This window comes from Ranitomeya imitator, chromosome 5 (assembly GCF_032444005.1).
Source record: "Ranitomeya imitator isolate aRanImi1 chromosome 5, aRanImi1.pri, whole genome shotgun sequence".
Lineage (NCBI taxonomy): Eukaryota > Metazoa > Chordata > Amphibia > Anura > Dendrobatidae > Ranitomeya > Ranitomeya imitator.
The window spans coordinates 17789388-17810597 of record NC_091286.1 but is presented as its reverse complement, the minus strand read 5'-3'; the positions used below and the strand labels follow the sequence as shown (position 1 = coordinate 17810597).

The 21210-nt window shown below is 52.1% G+C and overlaps 1 protein-coding gene across 4 annotated transcripts in view; it reads right to left on the bottom strand.

Annotated features, from left to right (window-relative positions):
• The window catches only part of BABAM2 (BRISC and BRCA1 A complex member 2), a 142078-nt gene that overhangs the window by 16807 nt on the left and 104061 nt on the right, over positions 1-21210 (bottom strand). For all 4 annotated transcript variants that reach the window (XM_069768340.1, XM_069768342.1, XM_069768341.1 and 1 more), the window contains 2 exons: positions 19478-19548; positions 16628-16710 (listed from right to left, as the gene is read on the bottom strand). In XM_069768340.1, coding sequence (XP_069624441.1) covers positions 16628-16710; positions 19478-19548 — 154 coding nt within the window. The remainder of the gene's footprint in view (positions 1-16627; positions 16711-19477; positions 19549-21210) is intronic.

Sequence of the window (21210 nt, the reverse complement as noted above, 5' to 3'; positions counted from 1 at the left end):
AGGGTAGGACAGGGGTTACTGCTGTGACTACTGGGGAGGGTAGGACAGGGAACACTGCTGTGACTACTGGGGACGGTATGACAGGAGACACTGCTGTGACTACTGGGGACGGTATGACAGGAGACATTGCTGTGACTACTAGGGAGGGTATGACAGGGGACACTGCTGTGACTACTGGGGAGGGTAGTACAGGAGACACTGCTGTGACTACTGGGGAGTGTAGGACAGGGGACACTGCTGTGACTACTGGGGAGGGTAGGACAGGGGACACTGCTGTGACTACTGGGGAGGGTACGACAGGGGACACTGCTGTGACTACTGGGGAGGGTAGGACAGGGGACACTGCTGTGACTACTGGGGAGGGTAGGACAGGGGACACTGCTGTGACTACTGGGGAGGGTAGGACAGGGGTCACTGCAGTGACTACTGGGGAGGGTTTGACAGCGGACACTGCTGTGACTACTGGGGAGGGTAGTACAGGGGTCACTGCTGTGACTACTGAGGACGGTAGGACAGGGGACACTGCTGTGACTACTGGGGAGGGTAGGACAGGGAACACTGCTGTGACTACTGGGGAGGGTAGGACAGGGGTTACTGCTGTGACTACTGGGGAGGGTAGGACAGGGAACACTGCTGTGACTACTGGGGACGGTATGACAGGAGACACTGCTGTGACTACTGGGGACGGTATGACAGGAGACATTGCTGTGACTACTAGGGAGGGTATGACAGGGGACACTGCTGTGACTACTGGGGAGGGTAGTACAGGATACACTGCTGTGACTACTGGGGAGTGTAGGACAGGGGACACTGCTGTGACTACTGGGGAGGGTAGGACCGGGGACACTGCTGTGACTACTGGGGAGGGTAGGACAGGGGTCACTGCTGTGACTACTGGGGAGGATAGGACAGGGGATACTGCTGTGACTACTGGGGAGGGTAGGACAGAGGACACTGCTGTGACTACTGGGGAGAGTAGGACAAGGAACACTGCTGTGACTACTGGGGAGGGTAGGACAGGGGACACTGCTGTGACTACTGGGGAGGGTAGGACAGGGAACACTGCTGTGACTACTGGGGAGGGTAGGACAGGGAACACTGCTGTGACTACTGGTGACGGTATGACAGGAGACACTGCTGTGACTACTGGGGAGGGTATGACAGGAGACACTGCTGTGACTACTGGGGAGGGTATGACAGGGGACACTGCTGTGACTACTGGGGAGGGTAGGACAGGGGACACTGCTGTGACTACTGGGGAGGGTAGGACAGGGGACACTGCTGTGACTACTGGGAAGGGTAGGACAGGGGACACTGCTGTGACTACTGGGGAGGGTAGGACAGGGGACACTGCTGTGACTACTGGGGAGGGTAGGACAGGGGACACTGCTGCGACTACTGGGGAGGGTAGGACAGGGTACACTGCTGTGACTACTGGGGAGGGTACGACAGGGGACACTGCTGTGACTACTGGGGAGGGTAGGACAGGGGACACTGCTGTGACTACTGGGGAGGGTAGGACAGGGGACACTGCTGTGACTACTGGGGAGGGTAGGACAGGGGACACTGCTGTGACTACTGGGGAGGGTAGGACAGGGGACACTGCTGTGACTACTGGGGAGGGTATGACAGGAGACACTGCTGTGACTACTGGGGAGGGTAGGGCAGGAGACACTGCTGTGACTACTGGGGAGGGTATGACAGGAGACACTGCTGTGACTACTGGGGAGGGTATGACAGGAGACACTGCTGTGACTACTGGGGAGGGTATGACAGGAGACACTGCTGTGACTACTGGGGAGGGTAGGACAGGGGACACTGCTGTGACTACTGGGGAGGGTATGAAGGGACACTGCTGTGACTACTTGGGAGAGTAGGACAGGGAACACTGCTGTAACTACTGGGGAGGGTATGAAGGGACACTGCTGTGACTACTGGGGAGAGTATGACAGAGGTCACTGCTGTGACTACTGGGGAGGGTGGGACAGGGGACACTGCTGTGACTACTGGGGAGGGAAGGACAGGGGACACTGCTGTGACTACTGGGGAGGGAAGGGCAGGGGACACTGCTGTGACTACTGGGGAGGGAAGGGCAGGGGACACTGCTGTGACTACTGGGGAGGGAAGGGCAGGGGACACTGCTGTGACTACTGAGGAGGGTAGGACAGGGGACACTGCTGTGACTACTGGGGAGGGTAGGACAGGGGACACTGCTGTGACTACTGGGGAGGGTAGGACAGGGCACAATGCTGTGACTACTGGGGAGGGTAGGACAGGGGACACTGCTGTGACTACTACTGGTGGGGTGGCTTCTGTGACTACTGAGGAGGTTATGATGGGGGACCTTACTGAGAATATTGGGGGAAGGGGTGGTGAAGGCTAAGAGGAGGGAAGAGGCTGTTGTGAATACTGGGGAGGTTATAATGAGGGAACTGCAATGAGGAGGTTGTAGATGGACCTTGTTTGAGTAATTGGGGGAGAGTAGATTGCGTGACTACTGCAAAGAGCATGATGGGGAACCGCTGCTACTACTGGTGAGATTATCACGGGACCCGCTGTTTATAATGGTGGAAGGGTGGTGAAGGGTCCTGTGACTCCTGGAGAGAGGGGAACCGCTGTGACCATTGGGGCGGGGGAGGGGGGGAAGAAGTGAATGCTGTGACCACTGGAAGGAATAAGTGGCTGCTGTGACCATTGGGGGGGAACAGGTGGCTGTTGTGACCATTGGGGGGAATAAGTGGCTGCTGTGACTATTAGGGGGGAATAAGTGGCTGTTGTGACCATTGGGGGGGGGGGAATAAGTGGCTGTTGTGACCATTGGGGGGGGGAATAAGTGGCTGTTGTGACTATTGGGGGAATAAGTGGCTGCTGTGACTATTGGGGGGGAATAAGTGGCTGCTGTGACTATTGGGGGAATAAGTGGCTGCTGTGACTATTGGGGGGGAATAAGTGGCTGCTGTGACTATTGGGGAGGAATAAGTGGCTGCTGTGACCATTGGGGGGGAATAAGTGGCTGTTGTGACTATTGGGGGAATAAGTGGCTGTTGTGACTATTGGGGGGAATAAGTGGCTGCTGTGACTATTGGGGGGGGGGGGAATAAGTGGCTGCTGTGACTATTGGGGGAATAAGTGGCTGCTGTGGCTTCTACTGGTCCAGTCTGAATTCCCCCGGCTATCGGTGCCCGGCCCTGTAACATGTTGCCGGTGCCCCTGAGCGGAGCCATTTAAGATTTCGTAATTAATGCGGTTAATATCGGCCACCATGACGGAGACCCACCACATGCTATGGTTAATGGGGTCCGTGGAGTAATGATCTGTCCCCGGCTCGTGGTCCGTATTTGGGTGGCAGGGGCTGCTGTCCCCGATCTGTGCGCCATCGGCCACCCTGGGTGGTACTCGCTCCTTTATCTGCACCTGTACAATTCTTGGCAGAGTCTCACGCCACTTTCTATTTAGAAGAAAACCAGTGTAAATAGTAACCGGGCAAAACAGATAAGGAAACCACAAAACACGGGAGAAGCCGAATACGACTCCCCTGGGTGAGGGGCCCCGCCAGGCCGGAGAGCACGGCTGTCACGTACCAGATGAGAATCCAACATGGCCGCCCCGGGGTGGTCACCCAGCTCTGCCTTTTCCTGCAGTGCTATGGGAGAGCTGGGTGATGGCCCCCTGGCAGCAGGACTGACGTCTGGATTGTGAGGGACGATTCCAGGACTCAGGAAACGTGATGAGCTGCAAGGAAATCAACTCATCAGTAGAAATGTGCGGCGTCCACTGCTGGGAACCGGAGCGCTTCCTGCAACTGGATGTGAGCGCCACATCTGGAGCGCACATGACTGACGGACAGAACATCGAAGCCTCTGACAACACAAACGCTGCCTCCCTTACCACCTCTGCCACCAAACAGAAACTGCAGCCGAGCTGGAGTCACCGATTACAGAGACTCCTCTAAAGGAGCAGAGCTGCAGGGTAAAGAATGAGGGCATTCAGCCTCAACCAGAACCTCAGACAGCACAGCTGAGCTGCAGTCACCGATTACAGCAACTCCTCTAAAGGAGCAGAGCTGCAGGGTAAAGAATGAGGGCATTCAGCCTCAACCAGAGCCTCAGACAGCACAGCTGAGCTGCAGTCACCGATTACAGCAACTCCTGTAAAGGAGCAGAGCTGCAGTGTAAAGAATGAGGGCATTCAGCCTCAACCAGAACCTCAGACAGCACAGCTGAGCTGCAGTCACCGATTACAGCAACTCCAGTAAAGGAGCAGAGCTGCAGTGTAAAGAATGAGGGCATTCAGCCTCAACCAGAGCCTCAGACAGCACAGCTGAGCTGCAGTCACCGATTACAGCAACTCCTGTAAAGGAGTAGAGCTGCAATGTAAAGAATGAGGACAGTCAGCCTCAACCAAAACCTCAGACAGCACAGCTGAGCTGCAGTCACCGATTACAGCAACTCCTATAAAGGAGCAGAGCTGCAGTGTAAAGAATGAGGGCATTCAGCCTCAACCAGAACCTCAGACAGCAGAGCTGAGCTGCAGTCACCAATTACAGCAACTCCTGTAAAGGAGCAGAGCTGAAGTATAGAATGAGGGCATTCAGCCTCAACCAGAACCTCAGACAGCAGAGCTGAGCTGCAGTCACCGATTACAGAGACTCCTGTAAAGGAGCAGAGCTGCAATATAAAGAATGAGGGCATTAAGCCTCAACCAGAGCCTCAGACAGCACAGCTGAGCTGCAGTCACCGATTACAGCAACTCCTCTAAAGGAGCAGAGCTGCAGTATAAAGAATGAGGGCATTCAGCCTCAACCAGAGCCTCAGACAGCACAGCTGAGCTGCAGTCACCGATTACAGCAACTCCTGTAAAGAAGCAGAGCTGCAGTGTAAAGAATGAGGGCATTCAGCCTCAACCAGAGTCTCAGACAGCACAGCTGAGCTGCAGTCACCGATTACAGTGACTCCTCTAAAGGAGCAGAGCTGAAGTATAGAATGAGGGCATTCAGCCTCAACCAGAACCTCAGACAGCACAGCTGAGCTGCAGTCACCGATTACAGCAACTCCTGTAAAGGAACAGAGCTGCAGTGTAAAGAATGAGGGCATTCAGCCTCAACCAGAGCCTCAGACAGCACAGCTGACCTGCAGTCACCGATTACAGCAACTCCTGTAAAAGGAGCAGAGCTGAAGTATAGAATGAGGGCATTCAGCCTCAACCAGAACCTCAGACAGCACAGCTGAGCTGCAGTCACCGATTACAGTAACTCCTCTAAAGGAGCAGAGCTGCAGTGTAAAGAATGAGGGCATTCAGCCCAACCAGAGCCTCAGACAGCACAGCTGAGCTGCAGTCACCGATTACAGCAACTCCTGTAAAGGAGCAGAGCTGCAATATAAAGAATGAGGGCATTCAGCTTCAACCAGAGCCTCAGACAGAACAGCTGAGCTGCAGTCACTGATTACAGAAACTCCTCTAAAGGAGCAGAGCTGCAGTGTAAAGAATGAGGGCATTCAGCCTCAACCAGAGGCTCAGACAGCACAGCTGAGCTGCAGTCACCGATTACAGCAACTCCTGTAAAGGAGCAGAGCTGCAATGTAAAGAATGAGGGCATTCAGCCTCAACCAGAGGCTCAGACAGCACAGCTGAGCTGCAGTTACCGATTACAGCAACTCCTGTAAAGGAGCAGAGCTGCAATGTAAAGAATGAGGGCATTCAGCCTCAACCAGAACCTCAGACAGCACAGCTGAGCTGCAGTCACCGATTACAGCAACTCCTGTAAAGGAGCAGAGCTGCAATACAAAGAATGAGGGCATTCAGCCTCAACCAGAGCCTCAGACAGTGCAGCTGAGCTGCAGTCACCGATTACAGAGACTCCTGTAAAGGAGCAGAGCTGCAGTTTAAAGAATGAGGGCATTCAGCCCAACCAGAACCTCAGACAGCAGAGCTGAGCTGCAGTCACCGATTACAGCAACTCCTGTAAAGGAACAGAGCTGCAGTGTAAAGAATGAGGGCATTCAGCCTCAACCAGAGCCTCAGACAGCACAGCTGACCTGCAGTCACCGATTACAGCAACTCCTGTAAAGGAGCAGAGCTGAAGTATAGAATGAGGGCATTCTGCCTCAACCAGAACCTCAGACAGCACAGCTGAGCTGCAGTCACCGATTACAGTAACTCCTCTAAAGGAGCAGAGCTGCAGTTTAAAGAATGAGGGCATTCAGCCCAACCAGAGCCTCAGACAGCACAGCTGAGCTGCAGTCACCGATTACAGCAACTCCTGTAAAGGAGCAGAGCTGCAATACAAAGAATGAGGGCATTCAGCCTCAACCAGAGCCTCAGACAGTGCAGCTGAGCTGCAGTCACCGATTACAGAGACTCCTGTAAAGGAGCAGAGCTGCAATATAAAGAATGAGGGCATTCAGCCTCAACCAGAGCTTCAGACAGCACAGCTGAGCTGCAGTCACCAATTACAGCAACTCCTGTAAAGAAGCAGAGCTGCAATGTAAAGAATGAGGGCATTCAGCCTCAACCAGAGTCTCAGACAGCACAGCTGAGCTGCAGTCACCGATTACAGTGACTCCTCTAAAGGAGCAGAGCTGAAGTATAGAATGAGGGCATTCAGCCTCAACCAGAACCTCAGACAGCACAGCTGACCTGCAGTCACCGATTACAGCAACTCCTGTAAAAGGAGCAGAGCTGAAGTATAGAATGAGGGCATTCAGCCTCAACCAGAACCTCAGACAGCACAGCTGAGCTGCAGTCACCGATTACAGTAACTCCTCTAAAGGAGCAGAGCTGCAGTGTAAAGAATGAGGGCATTCAGCCCAACCAGAGCCTCAGACAGCACAGCTGAGCTGCAGTCACCGATTACAGCAACTCCTGTAAAGGAGCAGAGCTGCAATATAAAGAATGAGGGCATTCAGCTTCAACCAGAGCCTCAGACAGCACAGCTGAGCTGCAGTCACCGATTACAGAAACTCCTCTAAAGGAGCAGAGCTGCAGTGTAAAGAATGAGGGCATTCAGCCTCAACCAGAGGCTCAGACAGCACAGCTGAGCTGCAGTCACCGATTACAGCAACTCCTGTAAAGGAGCAGAGCTGCAATGTAAAGAATGAGGGCATTCAGCCTCAACCAGAACCTCAGACAGCACAGCTGAGCTGCAGTCACCGATTACAGCAACTCCTGTAAAGGAGCAGAGCTGAAGTATAGAATGAGGGCATTCAGCCCAACCAGAGGCTCAGACAGCACAGCTGAGCTGCAGTTACCGATTACAGCAACTCCTGTAAAGGAGCAGAGCTGCAATGTAAAGAATGAGGGCATTCAGCCTTAACCAGAACCTCAGACAGCACAGCTGAGCTGCAGTCACCGATTACAGCAACTCCTGTAAAGGAGCAGAGCTGAAGTATAGAATGAGGGCATTCAGCCCAACCAGAGCCTCAGACAGCACAGCTGAGCTGCAGTCACCGATTACAGCAACTCCTGTAAAGGAGCAGAGCTGCAATACAAAGAATGAGGGCATTCAGCCTCAACCAGAGCCTCAGACAGTGCAGCTGAGCCGCAGTCACCGATTACAGTGACTCCTCTAAAGGAGCAGAGCTGAAGTATAGAATGAGGGCATTCAGCCTCAACCAGAACCTCAGACAGTAGAGCTGAGCTGCAGTCACCGATTACAGCAACTCCTGTAAAGGAACAGAGCTGCAGTGTAAAGAATGAGGGCATTCAGCCTCAACCAGAGCCTCAGACAGCACAGCTGACCTGCAGTCACCGATTACAGCAACTCCTGTAAAAGGAGCAGAGCTGAAGTATAGAATGAGGGCATTCAGCCTCAACCAGAACCTCAGACAGCACAGCTGAGCTGCAGTCACCGATTACAGTAACTCCTCTAAAGGAGCAGAGCTGCAGTGTAAAGAATGAGGGCATTCAGCCCAACCAGAGCCTCAGACAGCACAGCTGAGCTGCAGTCACCGATTACAGCAACTCCTGTAAAGGAGCAGAGCTGCAGTGTAAAGAATGAGGGCATTCAGCCTCAACCAGAGGCTCAGACAGCACAGCTGAGCTGCAGTCACCGATTACAGCAACTCCTGTAAAGGAGCAGAGCTGCAATGTAAAGAATGAGGGCATTCAGCCTCAACCAGAGGCTCAGACAGCACAGCTGAGCTGCAGTCACCGATTACAGCAACTCCTGTAAAGGAGCAGAGCTGCAATGTAAAGAATGAGGGCATTCAGCCTCAACCAGAACCTCAGACAGCACAGCTGAGCTGCAGTCACCGATTACAGTGACTCCTTTAAAGGAGCAGAGCTGCAGTGTAAAGAATGAGGGCATTCAGCCTCAACCAGAGCTTCAGACAGCACAGCTGAGCTGCAGTCACCGATTACAGCAACTTCTGTAAAGGAGCAGAGCTGCAATGTAAAGAATGAGGGCATTCAGCCTCAACCAGAACCTCAGACAGCACAGCTGAGCTGCAGTCACCGATTACAGCAACTCCTGTAAAGGAGGAGAGCTGCAGTGTAAAGAATGAGGGCATTCAGCCTCAACCAGAGCTTCAGACAGCACAGCTGAGCTGCAGTCACCGATTACAGCAACTCCTGTAAAGGAGGAGAGCTGCAGTGTAAAGAATGAGGGCATTCAGCCTCAACCAGAGCTTCAGACAGCGCAGCTGAGCTGCAGTCACCGATTACAGCAACTCCAGACAAAGCAGCAGGGCTGGAATCGTACAAAATGGAAATCTACAGGAAACTGCTTCAGCGTAAAAAGCAGGAGCCCAATACAGGGCGGCAGGAGCCCAATACAGGGCGGCAGGAGCCCAATACAGGGCGGCAGGAGCCCAATACAGGGCGGCAGGAGACCAATACAGGGTGGCAGGAGACCAGTACAGGGCAGGAGACCAATACAGGGCAAGAGCCAAGGAGGCAGCACAGAATAACCACATAATATATTCATGATTGCAAAAAAAGGAACTGCAGTGTGCCATCACCAAAGAGGAGACCTGTAGTCCCAGCAGATAATGCAGCTCGTCTGGAGTCGCTTTTGGGGTAAATTTGACTGCAGCTTGTAGAAATCTGCTGTGTGTGAATCCACCTGGAATCTCCAGAGCTGCACTCACCCAGCTTCAGAGCTGAAATCATTCAGCTACGGTAGTTCAGATTCAGCACATAGCATGTTCCCTTCTATCCACCTGTTAATAAACAGCAGTGCAAACTGTTGGAGAAAAAAAAAAGGAGTATTGTTATAGAAAGGAAGGTAAGGCCAGAGGTCCAGGATTATTTATGTTAAAAAAACAGCACCCTTTCTGTTCACAGGTTGTGTCTGGTACTGCAGGTCAGCTCTATTAAAGTGAAATAGGAAAGGCCGCAATACCGCATGCGGCCTGTGGAGAGGTGTGGCGCTGTTTTCTCCAATCCTGGAGCTAGCTGGGGGCAGCACAGTGCACGGCCGGACTTGTTTCATCACCTCGCTGACTCACGGCTGTCTATAGACAATGACTGATGTCTGAACAGGAGGGAAAGTGGCATCAGAGCCCGCTGCTTACTCATGCCCTGCCGCTGCTTACTCATGCCCTGCCGCTGCTTACTCATGCCCTGCCGCTGCTTCTGGAGCGATTACAATGCTTTTATCTGAGCTGCGGCTTTTTATGGCAGCACACGACACTTCGGGGCCTAATAATAGCCCAGCTGTAGTGGTGATTCACCCGCTATCAGGAGCCGGTGGCGCGGCGTAGCGTGTTTATATAACCGTCATGTGAACTGTCACATCATATAGTAAGAGGATAGGTGAGCGACACACGAGAGCTGCCGCAACACCGAGGCGATCCGAGAAGATCCGCGCCGGCCAAGAATTCTAGGATAAACTCTTCCACTTCATAGGCTCCAAAAACGGACGCTTTGTCTCACATGGACGCTGGGAAATATTGAATTCCTCCCGTCTTGGACTTTTCTGACAAATTGCTCATATTTCGTTACTACAAGACGCAATCAAGTTTACATAACAGAAGATGCAAAAATCGCCAGTTTCCATTATCTCAACTTGATTGAGTGGTCCCTGGTGGCCTAGGGTAGTCGAGGTTTTAGTCTTGGTTTCTTTCTTAATGCCAGCATCCCTGGTGGTGTTATGTAGTTTAGTTAGGATAGCCTAATTCAACGTTAGCTTCATTGGTGGTCTATGGTGGTAATGCAGGCATCCCTGGTGGTCTAGAGTAGTGGAGGGTTTGTTGTCTTTTTTATAAGGAAGCTTCCTGGGTGATCCAGGGCAGTGGAGACTTATCTGTTAGCTTCCATGGTGGCTTCAGATGGTAAATAGTTGATGCCAGCATCTCTGGTGGTCTAGGATAGTGGGGAATTTATTGTTGACTTCTTTGGCGGTCTGGGTGATAGCGTTAATGCCAGAATCCCTGGTGGTCCAGGGTAGAGGATGGTATATTGCTGGCACAATAGTAAACAGTCTATGCCAGCATCCCTGGCAGTCTAGGGTAGTGGGACATTTAGGACTGGCTTCCTTGGTGGCTTAGTGTGCTAAGAGTTTATGCCAGAATCTAATAGTTTGGAGTAGTGGAGGTTTTATTGATGGCTTCTTGGGTGATCCAGTGTTAAAAGGGTTTAATGACGTCTGCCCTGGTGGTCTAGTGTAGTGGAAAGTTTTCTCTAAGCCGCTCTATTAGTCTTGGGTGGTGTGGTCTGGTGCAGAGTGGTGAGAAAGTCAACACCAGCTTTAGGGTGGTCTAGGGTCCTTAATACCCTGGCGGTCTAGGGTCCGGGCTTCCCCGGCGGTCTAGGGTACAGGCTTCCCCGGCGGTCTAGGGTCCTTAATACCCTGGCGGTCTAGGGTCCGGGCTTCCCCGGCGGTCTAGGGTACGGGCTTCCCCGGCGGTCTAGGGTACGGGCTTCCCCGGCGGTCTAGGGTACGGGCTTCCCCGGCGGTCTAGGGTACAGGCTTCCCTGGCGGTCTAGGGTACAGGCTTCCCCGGCGGTCTAGGGTACAGGCTTCCCTGGTGGCCTCCTGATGCTCTTTCTTTTGTGACAGTTTTTGTGGGTAAAATTATCTTTGTGACATTTTCCTGGAGGATATTATATTCACACCAATAATTGAAGTTTTGCAGGTAAAAGTGACAAAGCGGACTAACGGTCTCAGGAATCCCAGTCAGTGGACCGGATGTAGAAATTGGAAAAAAAAATTAAAACAGAAAAAGTTCAGGGCAGATTTGGAGACTTTCTGCAGACCGGCCCTGGGTGAGCGGAGCCGAGAAGCACAGCTGTGGAAAGTTACAGCGACACCGCAGGACAACGAAGGGTTAACCCTGCTGTAAAGCAAAAATGTAAAGTGTGTGTGATAAGGAACAGCAGCAAGAAAGGCACAGAAATAAGGGGCGAGAGGGCGATATGAGGGGCCAGAGGACGATATGAGGGGCGAGAGGACGATATAAGGGGCGAGAGGACGCTATAAGGGGCGAGAGGACGCTATAAGGGGCGAGAGGGCGATATGAGGGGCCAGAGGACGATATGAGGGGCGAGAGGACGATATAAGGGGCGAGAGGACGCTATAAGGGGCGAGAGGACGCTATAAGGGGCGAGAGGACGATATGAGGGGCGAGAGGACGATATGAGGGGCGAGAGGACGATATAAGGGGCGAGAGGACGCTATAAGGGGCGAGAGGACGCTATAAGGGGCGAGAGGACGATATAAGGGGCTATATAAGGGGCGAGAGGACGCTATAAGGGGCGAGAGGACGCTATAAGGGGCGAGAGGGCGATATAAGGGGCTATATAAGGGGCGAAAGGACGATATAAGGGGCGAAAGGGCGATATAAGGGGCGAAAGGGCGATATAAGGGGCGAGAGGAAGAGATAAGGGGCGAGAGGAAGAGATAAGGGGCGAGAGGAAGAGATAAGGGGCGAGAGGAAGAGATAAGGGGCGATATAAGGGGCGAGAGGACGATATAAGGGGCGAGAGGATGATATAAGGGGACGAGAGGACGATATAAGGGGCGAGAGGACGATATAAGGGGCGAGAGGACGATATAAGGGGCTATATAAGGGGCGAAAGGACGATATAAGGGGCGAAAGGGCGATATAAGGGGCGAAAGGGCGATATAAGGGGCGAGAGGAAGAGATAAGGGGCGAGAGGAAGAGATAAGGGGCGAGAGGAAGAGATAAGGGGCGATATAAGGGGCGAGAGGATGATATAAGGGGACGAGAGGACGATATAAGGGGCGAGAGGACGATATAAGGGGCGAGAGGACGATATAAGGGGCTATATAAGGGGCGAGAGGACGATATAGGGGGGAGAGGACGATATAAGGGGCTATATAAGGGGCGAGAGGACGATATAAGGGGCGAGAGGACGATATAAGGGGCGAGAGGACTATATAAGAGGCTATATAAGGGGGCAAGAGGACGATATAAGGGGCGAGAGGACGATATAAGGGGCTATATAAGGGGCGAGAGGACGATATAAGGGGGGAGAGGACGATATAAGGGGCGAGAGGACTATATAAGGGGCGAGAGGACTATATAAGGGGCTATATAAGGGGCAAGAGGACGATATAAGGGGCGAGAGGACGATATAAGGGGCTATATAAGGGGCGAGAGGACGATATAAGGGGCGAGAGGACGATATAAGGGGCGAGAGGACGATATAAGGGGCGAGAGGACGATATAAGGGGCGAGAGGACGATATAAGGGGCGAGAGGACGATATAAGGGGCGAGAGGACGATATAAGGGGCGAGAGGACGATATAAGGGGGGAGAGGACGATATAAGGGGGGAGAGGACGATATAAGGGGCGAGAGGACGATATAAGGGGCGAGAGGACGCTATAAGGGGCGAGAGGACGATATAAGGGGCTATATAAGGGGCGAGAGGACGATATAAGGGGCAAGAGGACGATATAAGGGGCGAGAGGACGATATAAGGGGTGAGAGGACGATATAAGGGGCTATATAAGGGGCGAGAGGACGATATAGGGGGGAGAGGACGATATAAGGGGCGAGAGGACTATATAAGAGGCTATATAAGGGGGCGAGAGGACGATATAAGGGGCGAGAGGACGATATAAGGGGCTATATAAGGGGCGAGAGGACGATATAAGGGGCGAGAGGACGATATAAGGGGCTATATAAGGGGCGAGAGGACGATATAAGGGGCGAGAGGACTATATAAGAGGCTATATAAGGGGGCGAGAGGACGATATAAGGGGCGAGAGGACGATATAAGGGGCTATATAAGGGGCGAGAGGACGATATAAGGGGGGAGAGGACGATATAAGGGGCGAGAGGACTATATAAGGGGCGAGAGGACTATATAAGGGGCGAGAGGACTATATAAGGGGCTATATAAGGGGCAAGAGGACGATATAAGGGGCGAGAGGACGATATAAGGGGCTATATAAGGGGCGAGAGGACGATATAAGGGGCGAGAGGACGATATAAGGGGCGAGAGGACGATATAAGGGGCGAGAGGACGATATAAGGGGCGAGAGGACGATATAAGGGGCGAGAGGACGATATAAGGGGCGAGAGGACGATATAAGGGGCTATATAAGGGGCGAGAGGACGATATAAGGGGGGAGAGGATGATATAAGGGGCGAAAGGACGATATAAGGGGCGAGAGGACGATATAAGGGGCGAGAGGACGATATAAGGGGTGAGAGGACGATATAAGGGGCTATATAAGGGGCGAGAGGACGATATAAGGGGGGAGAGGACGATATAAGGGGCGAGAGGACTATATAATGGGTGAGAGGACTATATAAGGGGCGAGAGGACGATATAAGGGGCTATATAAGGGGCAAGAGGACGATATAAGGGGCGAGAGGACGATATAAGGGGCTATATAAGGGGCGAGAGGACGATATAAGGGGCGAGAGGACGATATAAGGGGCGAGAGGACGATATAAGGGGCGAGAGGACGATATAAGGGGCGAGAGGACGATATAAGGGGCTATATAAGGGGGCGAGAGGACGATATAAGGGGTGAGAGGACGATATAAGGGGCTATATAAGGGGCGAGAGGACGATATAGGGGGGAGAGGACGATATAAGGGGCTATATAAGGGGCGAGAGGACGATATAAGGGGCGAGAGGACGATATAAGGGGGGAGAGGACGATATAAGGGGTGAGAGGACGATATAAGGGGCGAGAGGACGATATAAGGGGCGAGAGGACGATATAAGGGGCGAGAGGACGCTATAAGGGGCGAGAGGACGCTATAAGGGGCGAGAGGACGCTATAAGGGGCGAGAGGACGATATAAGGGGCGAGAGGACGCTATAAGGGGCGAGAGGACGATATAAGGGGCGAGAGGACGATATAAGGGGCTATATAAGGGGCGAGAGGACGATATAAGGGGCTATATAAGGGGCGAGAGGACGATATAGGGGGGAGAGGACGATATAAGGGGCGATATAGGGGGGAGAGGACGATATAAGGGGCTATATAAGGGGCGAGAGGACGATATAGGGGGGAGAGGACGATATAAGGGGCGATATAAGGGGCGAGAGGGCGATATAAGGGGCGAGAGGACGCTATAAGGGGCGAGAGCACAATATAAGGGGCGAGAGGACGATATAAGGGGCGAGAGGACGATATAAGGGGCGATATAAGGGGCGAGAGGACGATATAAGGGGCGATATAAGGGGCGAGAGGACGATATAAGGGGCGATATAAGGGGCGAGAGGACGCTATAAGGGGCGAGAGCACAATATAAGGGGCGAGAGGACGCTATAAGGGGCGAGAGGAAGAGATAAGGGGTGAGAGGACGATATAAGGGGCGAGAGGACGATATAAGGGGCGAGAGGGCGATATAAGGGGCGAGAGGGCGATATAAGGAACAAGTGTACGATTGTGGGGGGGCACAGGGACGAGAGTACGATTGTGGGGAGTGCAGGGGTGAGAATACAATTGTGGGGGAGCGTAGGGGTGAGTGTACGATTGGGGGCACGGGGCGAGAGTACAATTGTGGGGCGGCACAAGGGTCAGGGTATGATTGTGGGATAGTGCAGGTGTCAGGGTACAATTGTGCGGGGGTCAGTGTGCGATTGTGGGGAGTGAAGGGGCGAGTGTTCGCTTGTGGGGGGCACAGTGGTCAGAGGCTGATTGTGGGAGAATGCAGAAAACAGTCTACGATTGTGGGGTGCAGAAATAATTGAATGATTATGGGGGTGCAGGAATCAGTGTATGATTCTGGGGGAGGTGCAGGTATCGGTGTACAACTAGGGGGGGGGTGCAGGGGTCAGTAGACAATTGTTGGGGCTGTACAGGACTATAGAGTGCAGGGGTCAGAGTATAAGAATTTGGGGTACTGGGTTCAGTGCACAAGATTGCCAGGAGCTGTGTATAAGATTGAGGGGAGGTGAAGGAGAGCAGAGGACTGAGGGGTGCTGTTGATTGAAAGGTGCTGCTCCTGTGCTGGCTCTGTGTAGTACATTGGGGGGTGCTGGCTCTGTGTAGTACATTGGGGGGTGCTGGCTCTGTGCAGTAGGTTGGGGGGCGCTGGCACTGTGCAGTAGGTGGGGGGGTGCTGGCACTGTGCAGTAAGTTGGGGGGTGCTGGCTCTGTGTAGTAGGTTGGGGGGTGCTGTCTCTGTGTAGTACATTGGGGGGTGCTGGCTCTGTGCAGTTGGTTGGGTGGTGCTGGCACTGTGCAGAAAGTTGGGGGGTGCTGGCTCTGTGCGGTACATTGGGGGGGCCGGCTCTGTGCAGTATGTGGGGGGGGGGGAGGGGGATGGCACTGTGCAGTAGGTGGGGGGGTGCTGGCACTGTGCAGAAAGTTGGGGGGAGCTGGCTCTGTGCGGTGCACCAGGGGGTGCCAGCTCTGTGCAGTAGGTTGGGGGGTGCTGGCTCTGTGCAGTAGGTTGGGGGTGCTGGCACTGTGCAGTAGGTTGGGGGGTGCTGGCACTGTGCAGTAGGTTGGGGGGTGCTGGCTCTGTGCAGTAGGTTGGGGGTGCTGGCACTGTGCAGTAGGTTGGGGGGTGCCGGCTCTGTGCGGTACATCAGGGGGTGCCAGCTCTGTGCAGTAGGTTGGGGGGTGCTGGCACTGTGCAGTAGGTGGGGGGGTGCTGGCACTGTGCAGTAGGTTGGGGGGTGCCGGCTCTGTGCAGTAAGTGGGGGGGTGCTGGCACTGTGCAGTAGGTGGGGGGGTGCTGGCACTGTGCAGTAGGTTGGGGGGTGCTGGCACTGTGCGGTACATCAGGGGGTGCCAGCTCTGTGCAGTAGGTTGGGGGGTGCTGGCAGTGTGCAGTAGATTCTCTGGGATTTGTGGGTGCGGGGGCAGCAGCCTTCGGCCTCATGTTCACCTCTTCAGGCATTATAGGATCCAAGTCTCCATGACAATGAAAACAAGTCGCACAACACGAGCTCCTTGCGACTCCCTGGGTGTGGGAATGGAAAGATGTAGATCATCCCCCCCACGTCTGCGGTATATGGGGGGGCGCTGTGCGGGTGCGAGGGTCTGGGTGGAGCAGTGTGCACGTCTCCTCTCTGCACCCACAGGGTAGTGGGGTCCCTGTTGTAAGGGGGATATGCAGTGTGCAGTCCATGGAGCGCACGTTCATACAGATATCAATAGGGTGGGAAGACATGGGAGGATGGGGGTCTGCGCTGCTCCCCTCAGACACAGCAGGCCAGGGATGGAGGGGCGGCGGGCGTTATACTCACTGTGCACCAGGAAGCAGAAGTCTTTCCATGTCAGTAACAGGGTGAGCTTTGTGAAGCCCTCGGCATCGTACTCCACCACCCCCCTGCGGACACAGGACAACAAGCAGTTAGTACTGCAGGACAGCTGCCCCCGCCGGACCCCCAGATAACGGATGATCTGCCATGTTCCTGCACTGCGGAATGCTGTGGGAAATCTGATATTCAGGAGTCTAGGAAAGCTGAGAAACACATATACTCATGTATACCAGGACATAGGCACAGATAGTACTGCATACCTGTCTCTCTATATAATGATGTCAGCACAAATAGTACTGCCTTCCTGTCTCTTTACATAATGATGTAAGCATGTAGGAACAGATAGTAATGCATCCCTGTCTCCCTACATGACCATGAAAGCACATATAGTACTGCCTCCCTATCTCTCTATATAATGATGTAGGCACAGGTAGTACTGCCTCCTTGTCTCTTTATACACTGCTCAAAAAATTAAAGGGAACACTTTAACAATAGAATATAACGCCAAATAAATCAAGCGTCTGTGAAATCAAACTGTCCACTTAGGAAGCAGCACTGATTGACAATCAATGTCACATGCTGTTGTGTAAATGGAATAGACAACAGATGGAAATTATTGGCAATTATCAAGACACACTCAATAAAGGAGTGGTTCTGCAGGTGGGGACCACAGACCACATCTCAGTACCAATGCTTTCTGGCTGATGTTTTGGTCACTTTTGAATGTTGGTTGTGCTTTTACACTCGTGGTAGCATGAGACGGACTCTACAACCCACACAAGTGGCTCAGGTAGTGCAGCTCATCCAGGATGGCACATCAATCCGAGCTGTTTCAAGAAGTTTTGCGGTGTCTGTCAGCGTAGTGTCCAGAGGCTGGAGGCGCTACCAGGAGACAGGCCAGTACACCAGGAGACGTGGAGGGGTCCGTAGGAGGGCAACAACCCAGCAGCAGGACCGCTACCTCAGCCTTTGTGCAAGGAGGAACAGGAGGAGCACTGCCAGAGCCCTGCAAAATGACCTCCAGCAGGCCACAAATGTGCATGTGTCTGCACAAACGGTTAGAAACCGACTCCATGAGGATGGTCTGAGGGCCTGACGTCCACAGATGGGGGTTGTGCTCACAGCCCCACACCGTGCAGGACGCTTGGCATTTGCCACAGAACACCAGGATTGGCAAATTCCCCACTGGCGCTCTGTGCTCTTCACAGATGAAAGCAGGTTCACACTGAGCACATGTGACAGACGTGACAGAGACTGGAGATGCTGTGGAGAGCGATCTGCTGCCTGCAACATCCTTCAGCATGACCGGTTTGGCAGTGGATCAGTAATGGTGTGGGGTGGCATTTTTTGGAGGGCCGCACAGGCCTCCATGTGCTCGCCAGAGGTAGCCTGACTGCCATTAGGTACCAAGATGAGATCCTCAGGCCACCTGTGAGACCATATGCTGGTGCGGTTGGCCCTGGGCTCCTCCTAATGCAGGACAATGCCAGACCTCATGTGGCTGGAGTGTGTCAGCAGTTCCTGCAAGATGAAGGCATTGAAGCTATGGACTGGCCCGCCCGTTCCCCAGACATGAATCCGATTGAACACATCTGGGACATCATGTCTCGCACCATCCACCAACGTCACATTGCACCACAGATTGTCCAGTAGTTGGCGGATGCTTTAGTCCAGGTCTGGGAGGAGATCCCTCAGGAGACAATCCGCCGCCTCATCAGGAGCATGCCCAGGCGTTGTAGGGAGATCATACAGGCACGTGGAGGCCACACACACTACTGAGCATCATTTCCTTGTCTTGAGGCATTTGCACTGAAGTTGGATCAGCCTGCGTGGGATATTAGTTGTGATTTACATTGATAATTTTTTAGGTTTCATTGTTCTGTACACATTCCACTATGTAATGAGTAAAGATTTACACCTGGAATATTTCATTCAGTGATATCTAGGGTGTGGGATTTTGGTGTTATTTTTATTTTTTTGAGCAGTGTATAATGATGTAAGCACAGATAGTACTGCCTTCATGTCTATTAACATAATGATATAGGCACAGATAGTACTGCCTCCCTATCTCTCTATATGAATTATGTAGGCGTAAATAGGAATGTCTCGCTGTCTCTCTGTAGAAATGATGGAGGCACTGACAGTACTGCCTCCCGGCTTCTCCCTATAAATGTTGTGGTTACAGAATGTAATTATTCCTTGAAAATTATAACAGATTGTACTTTCTTCTTGTTTCCTTTGTAAATGATGTCGAAACAGATTGTACTGCCTTAGATACAGTTACTACTGCCTCTCAATCTCTCTGGGTATATGCAGCAGGCACAGATAGTACAGTCTCCCTGTTTCTTACAGTATATTCTGTACATTAAAAATATATATATGTTTATACCATATTAGCCAGTAGATAGAAAAATATTAAAATTTGAGAGTTCTCATTGGTTGATACCATTAAAATGTAACAAATTGTAAGCTTTCAGAACTATTTATCAATGCCTGATGAAGAGCGCCGAGTATTCTCGAGAGCTTGTCATTTATTACAGTCTTTTAAGGTCACCATTAATAGGTATCAATCAATGAGAACTCTCACATTTTACTATATTCTGTAGGCACAGACAGTGCCTGTACATGCCCGCACAGATAGTACTGCCTCGCTGGCTCTCTATTGAAATGGTGTAAGCACAGATAGTACTGCTCTCCTGTATCTCTTTGTAAATGATAGAGACACAGAGAGAAATTCAACTAGCAGAACTATGAAGGAGTTTTCTATAATAAAATGTGGATTTCAAGCTGCGAAGAAAATGCACTGCAGAGAATGAAGAACGAACATGCACTCACGTTCCAAAATGGCTGAGAAAAGCAGCGATGTACTCGCGTCTCTTGTGGTACCCCTGGATCACGTACTGCACCTACGGAGCGGATCAGAAGACACATGAAGGCCACCTTCTTATCAGGAGTCTGGATAAAGCTATGAAGCGGTGGCATAAGAGTTCACAAACCACCCAGGGACATCCAAAGGAGAGGGAATTGCTCTTTAAGCAACTGTCCAAGCTTCATATACCGAGGGTACAGGCTCCTGGCGGTGCGCCCCCCGCAGGTGGCTCGTTGTTGGTGAGGACGGCAGCCATGTCAACTTTGTGGGTCGGAAACACCTGCGACATTGTCCCAAGGAACAGTAAATCTCAGGGACTTCACGGCTCGGTTTTCCATTTCTCGGCCGCAGTCTGACCCAGATTTTTCTTGAGACGTTCTCTGTGAACTTGGCAGGCGGCAGGGAAGACCATGTCATGTGTTGTTTCTGGCAGCGGAGCGCTGGATTTCCTCTGCTGCGCGGACACTTTACAGAATAAATGAGAACCGTGGAGGGGAACGTCTGAGGAGCGCTGCCAGCGTCTGACCACGGCGTACAAAAGTACAAGACGCGGCTCACTGAGAAGACGCTACTGGCCACGTCCAACGCAACACCCTCCATTATTTCCCAAAGCAACTCGTAGGAGGAAGACAGCAAAGCTTCAACTGCACAGATCCTTACGCAAATCTATGTGTCTCCATGGTAACAGACTACACAAGTCCCAGAGCGGTCGGATCCCACGGTTACTCTTGTCATCAGCTCATGTAATGGGGTACATCACAAAGAAGAGGCGGAGCTGACTACACAGTGATTCTATGTAGTCTGTCACCATGGACACAGTTTCCATAGGAGCTGAAGACAAAGTGATAGACTCAGTCTGGAATCACAAATATATGCACACAGTGATTGCACCAGCAGAATAGTGAGTGCAGCTCTGGAGTATAATACAGGGTGTAACTCAGGATCAGTAATGTAATGTATGTACACAGTGACTGCACCAGCAGAATAGTGAGTGCAGCTCTGGAGTATAATACAGGATGTAACTCAGGATCAGTAATGTAATGTATGTACACAGTGACTGCGCCAGCAGAATAGTGAGTGCAGCTCTGGGGTATAATACAGGATGTAACTCAGGATCAGTAATGTAATGTATGTACACGGTGACTACACCAGCAGAATAGTGAGTGCAGCTCTGGGGTATAATACAGGATGTAACTCAGGATCAGTAATGTAATGTATGCACACAGTGATTGCACCAGCAGAATAGTGAGTGCAGCTCTGGAGTATAATACAGGGTGTAACTCAGGATCAGTAATGTAATGTATGTACACAGTGACTGCACCAGCAGAATAGTGAGTGCAGCTCTGGAGTATAATACAGGATGTAACTCAGGATCAGTAATGTAATGTATGTACACAGCGACTGCACCAGCAGAATAGCGAGTGCAGCTCTGGGGTATAATACAGGATGTAACTCAGGATCAGTAATGTAATGTATGTACACAGTGACTGCACCAGCAGAATAGTGAGTGCAGCTCTGGAGTATAATACAGGGTGTAACTCAGGATCAGTAATGTAATGTATGTACACAGTGACTGCACCAGCAGAATAGTGAGTGCAGCTCTGGAGTATAATACAGGATGTAACTCAGGATCAGTAATGTAATGTATGTACACAGTGACTGCACCAGCAGAATAGTGAGTGCAGTTCTGGAGTATAAT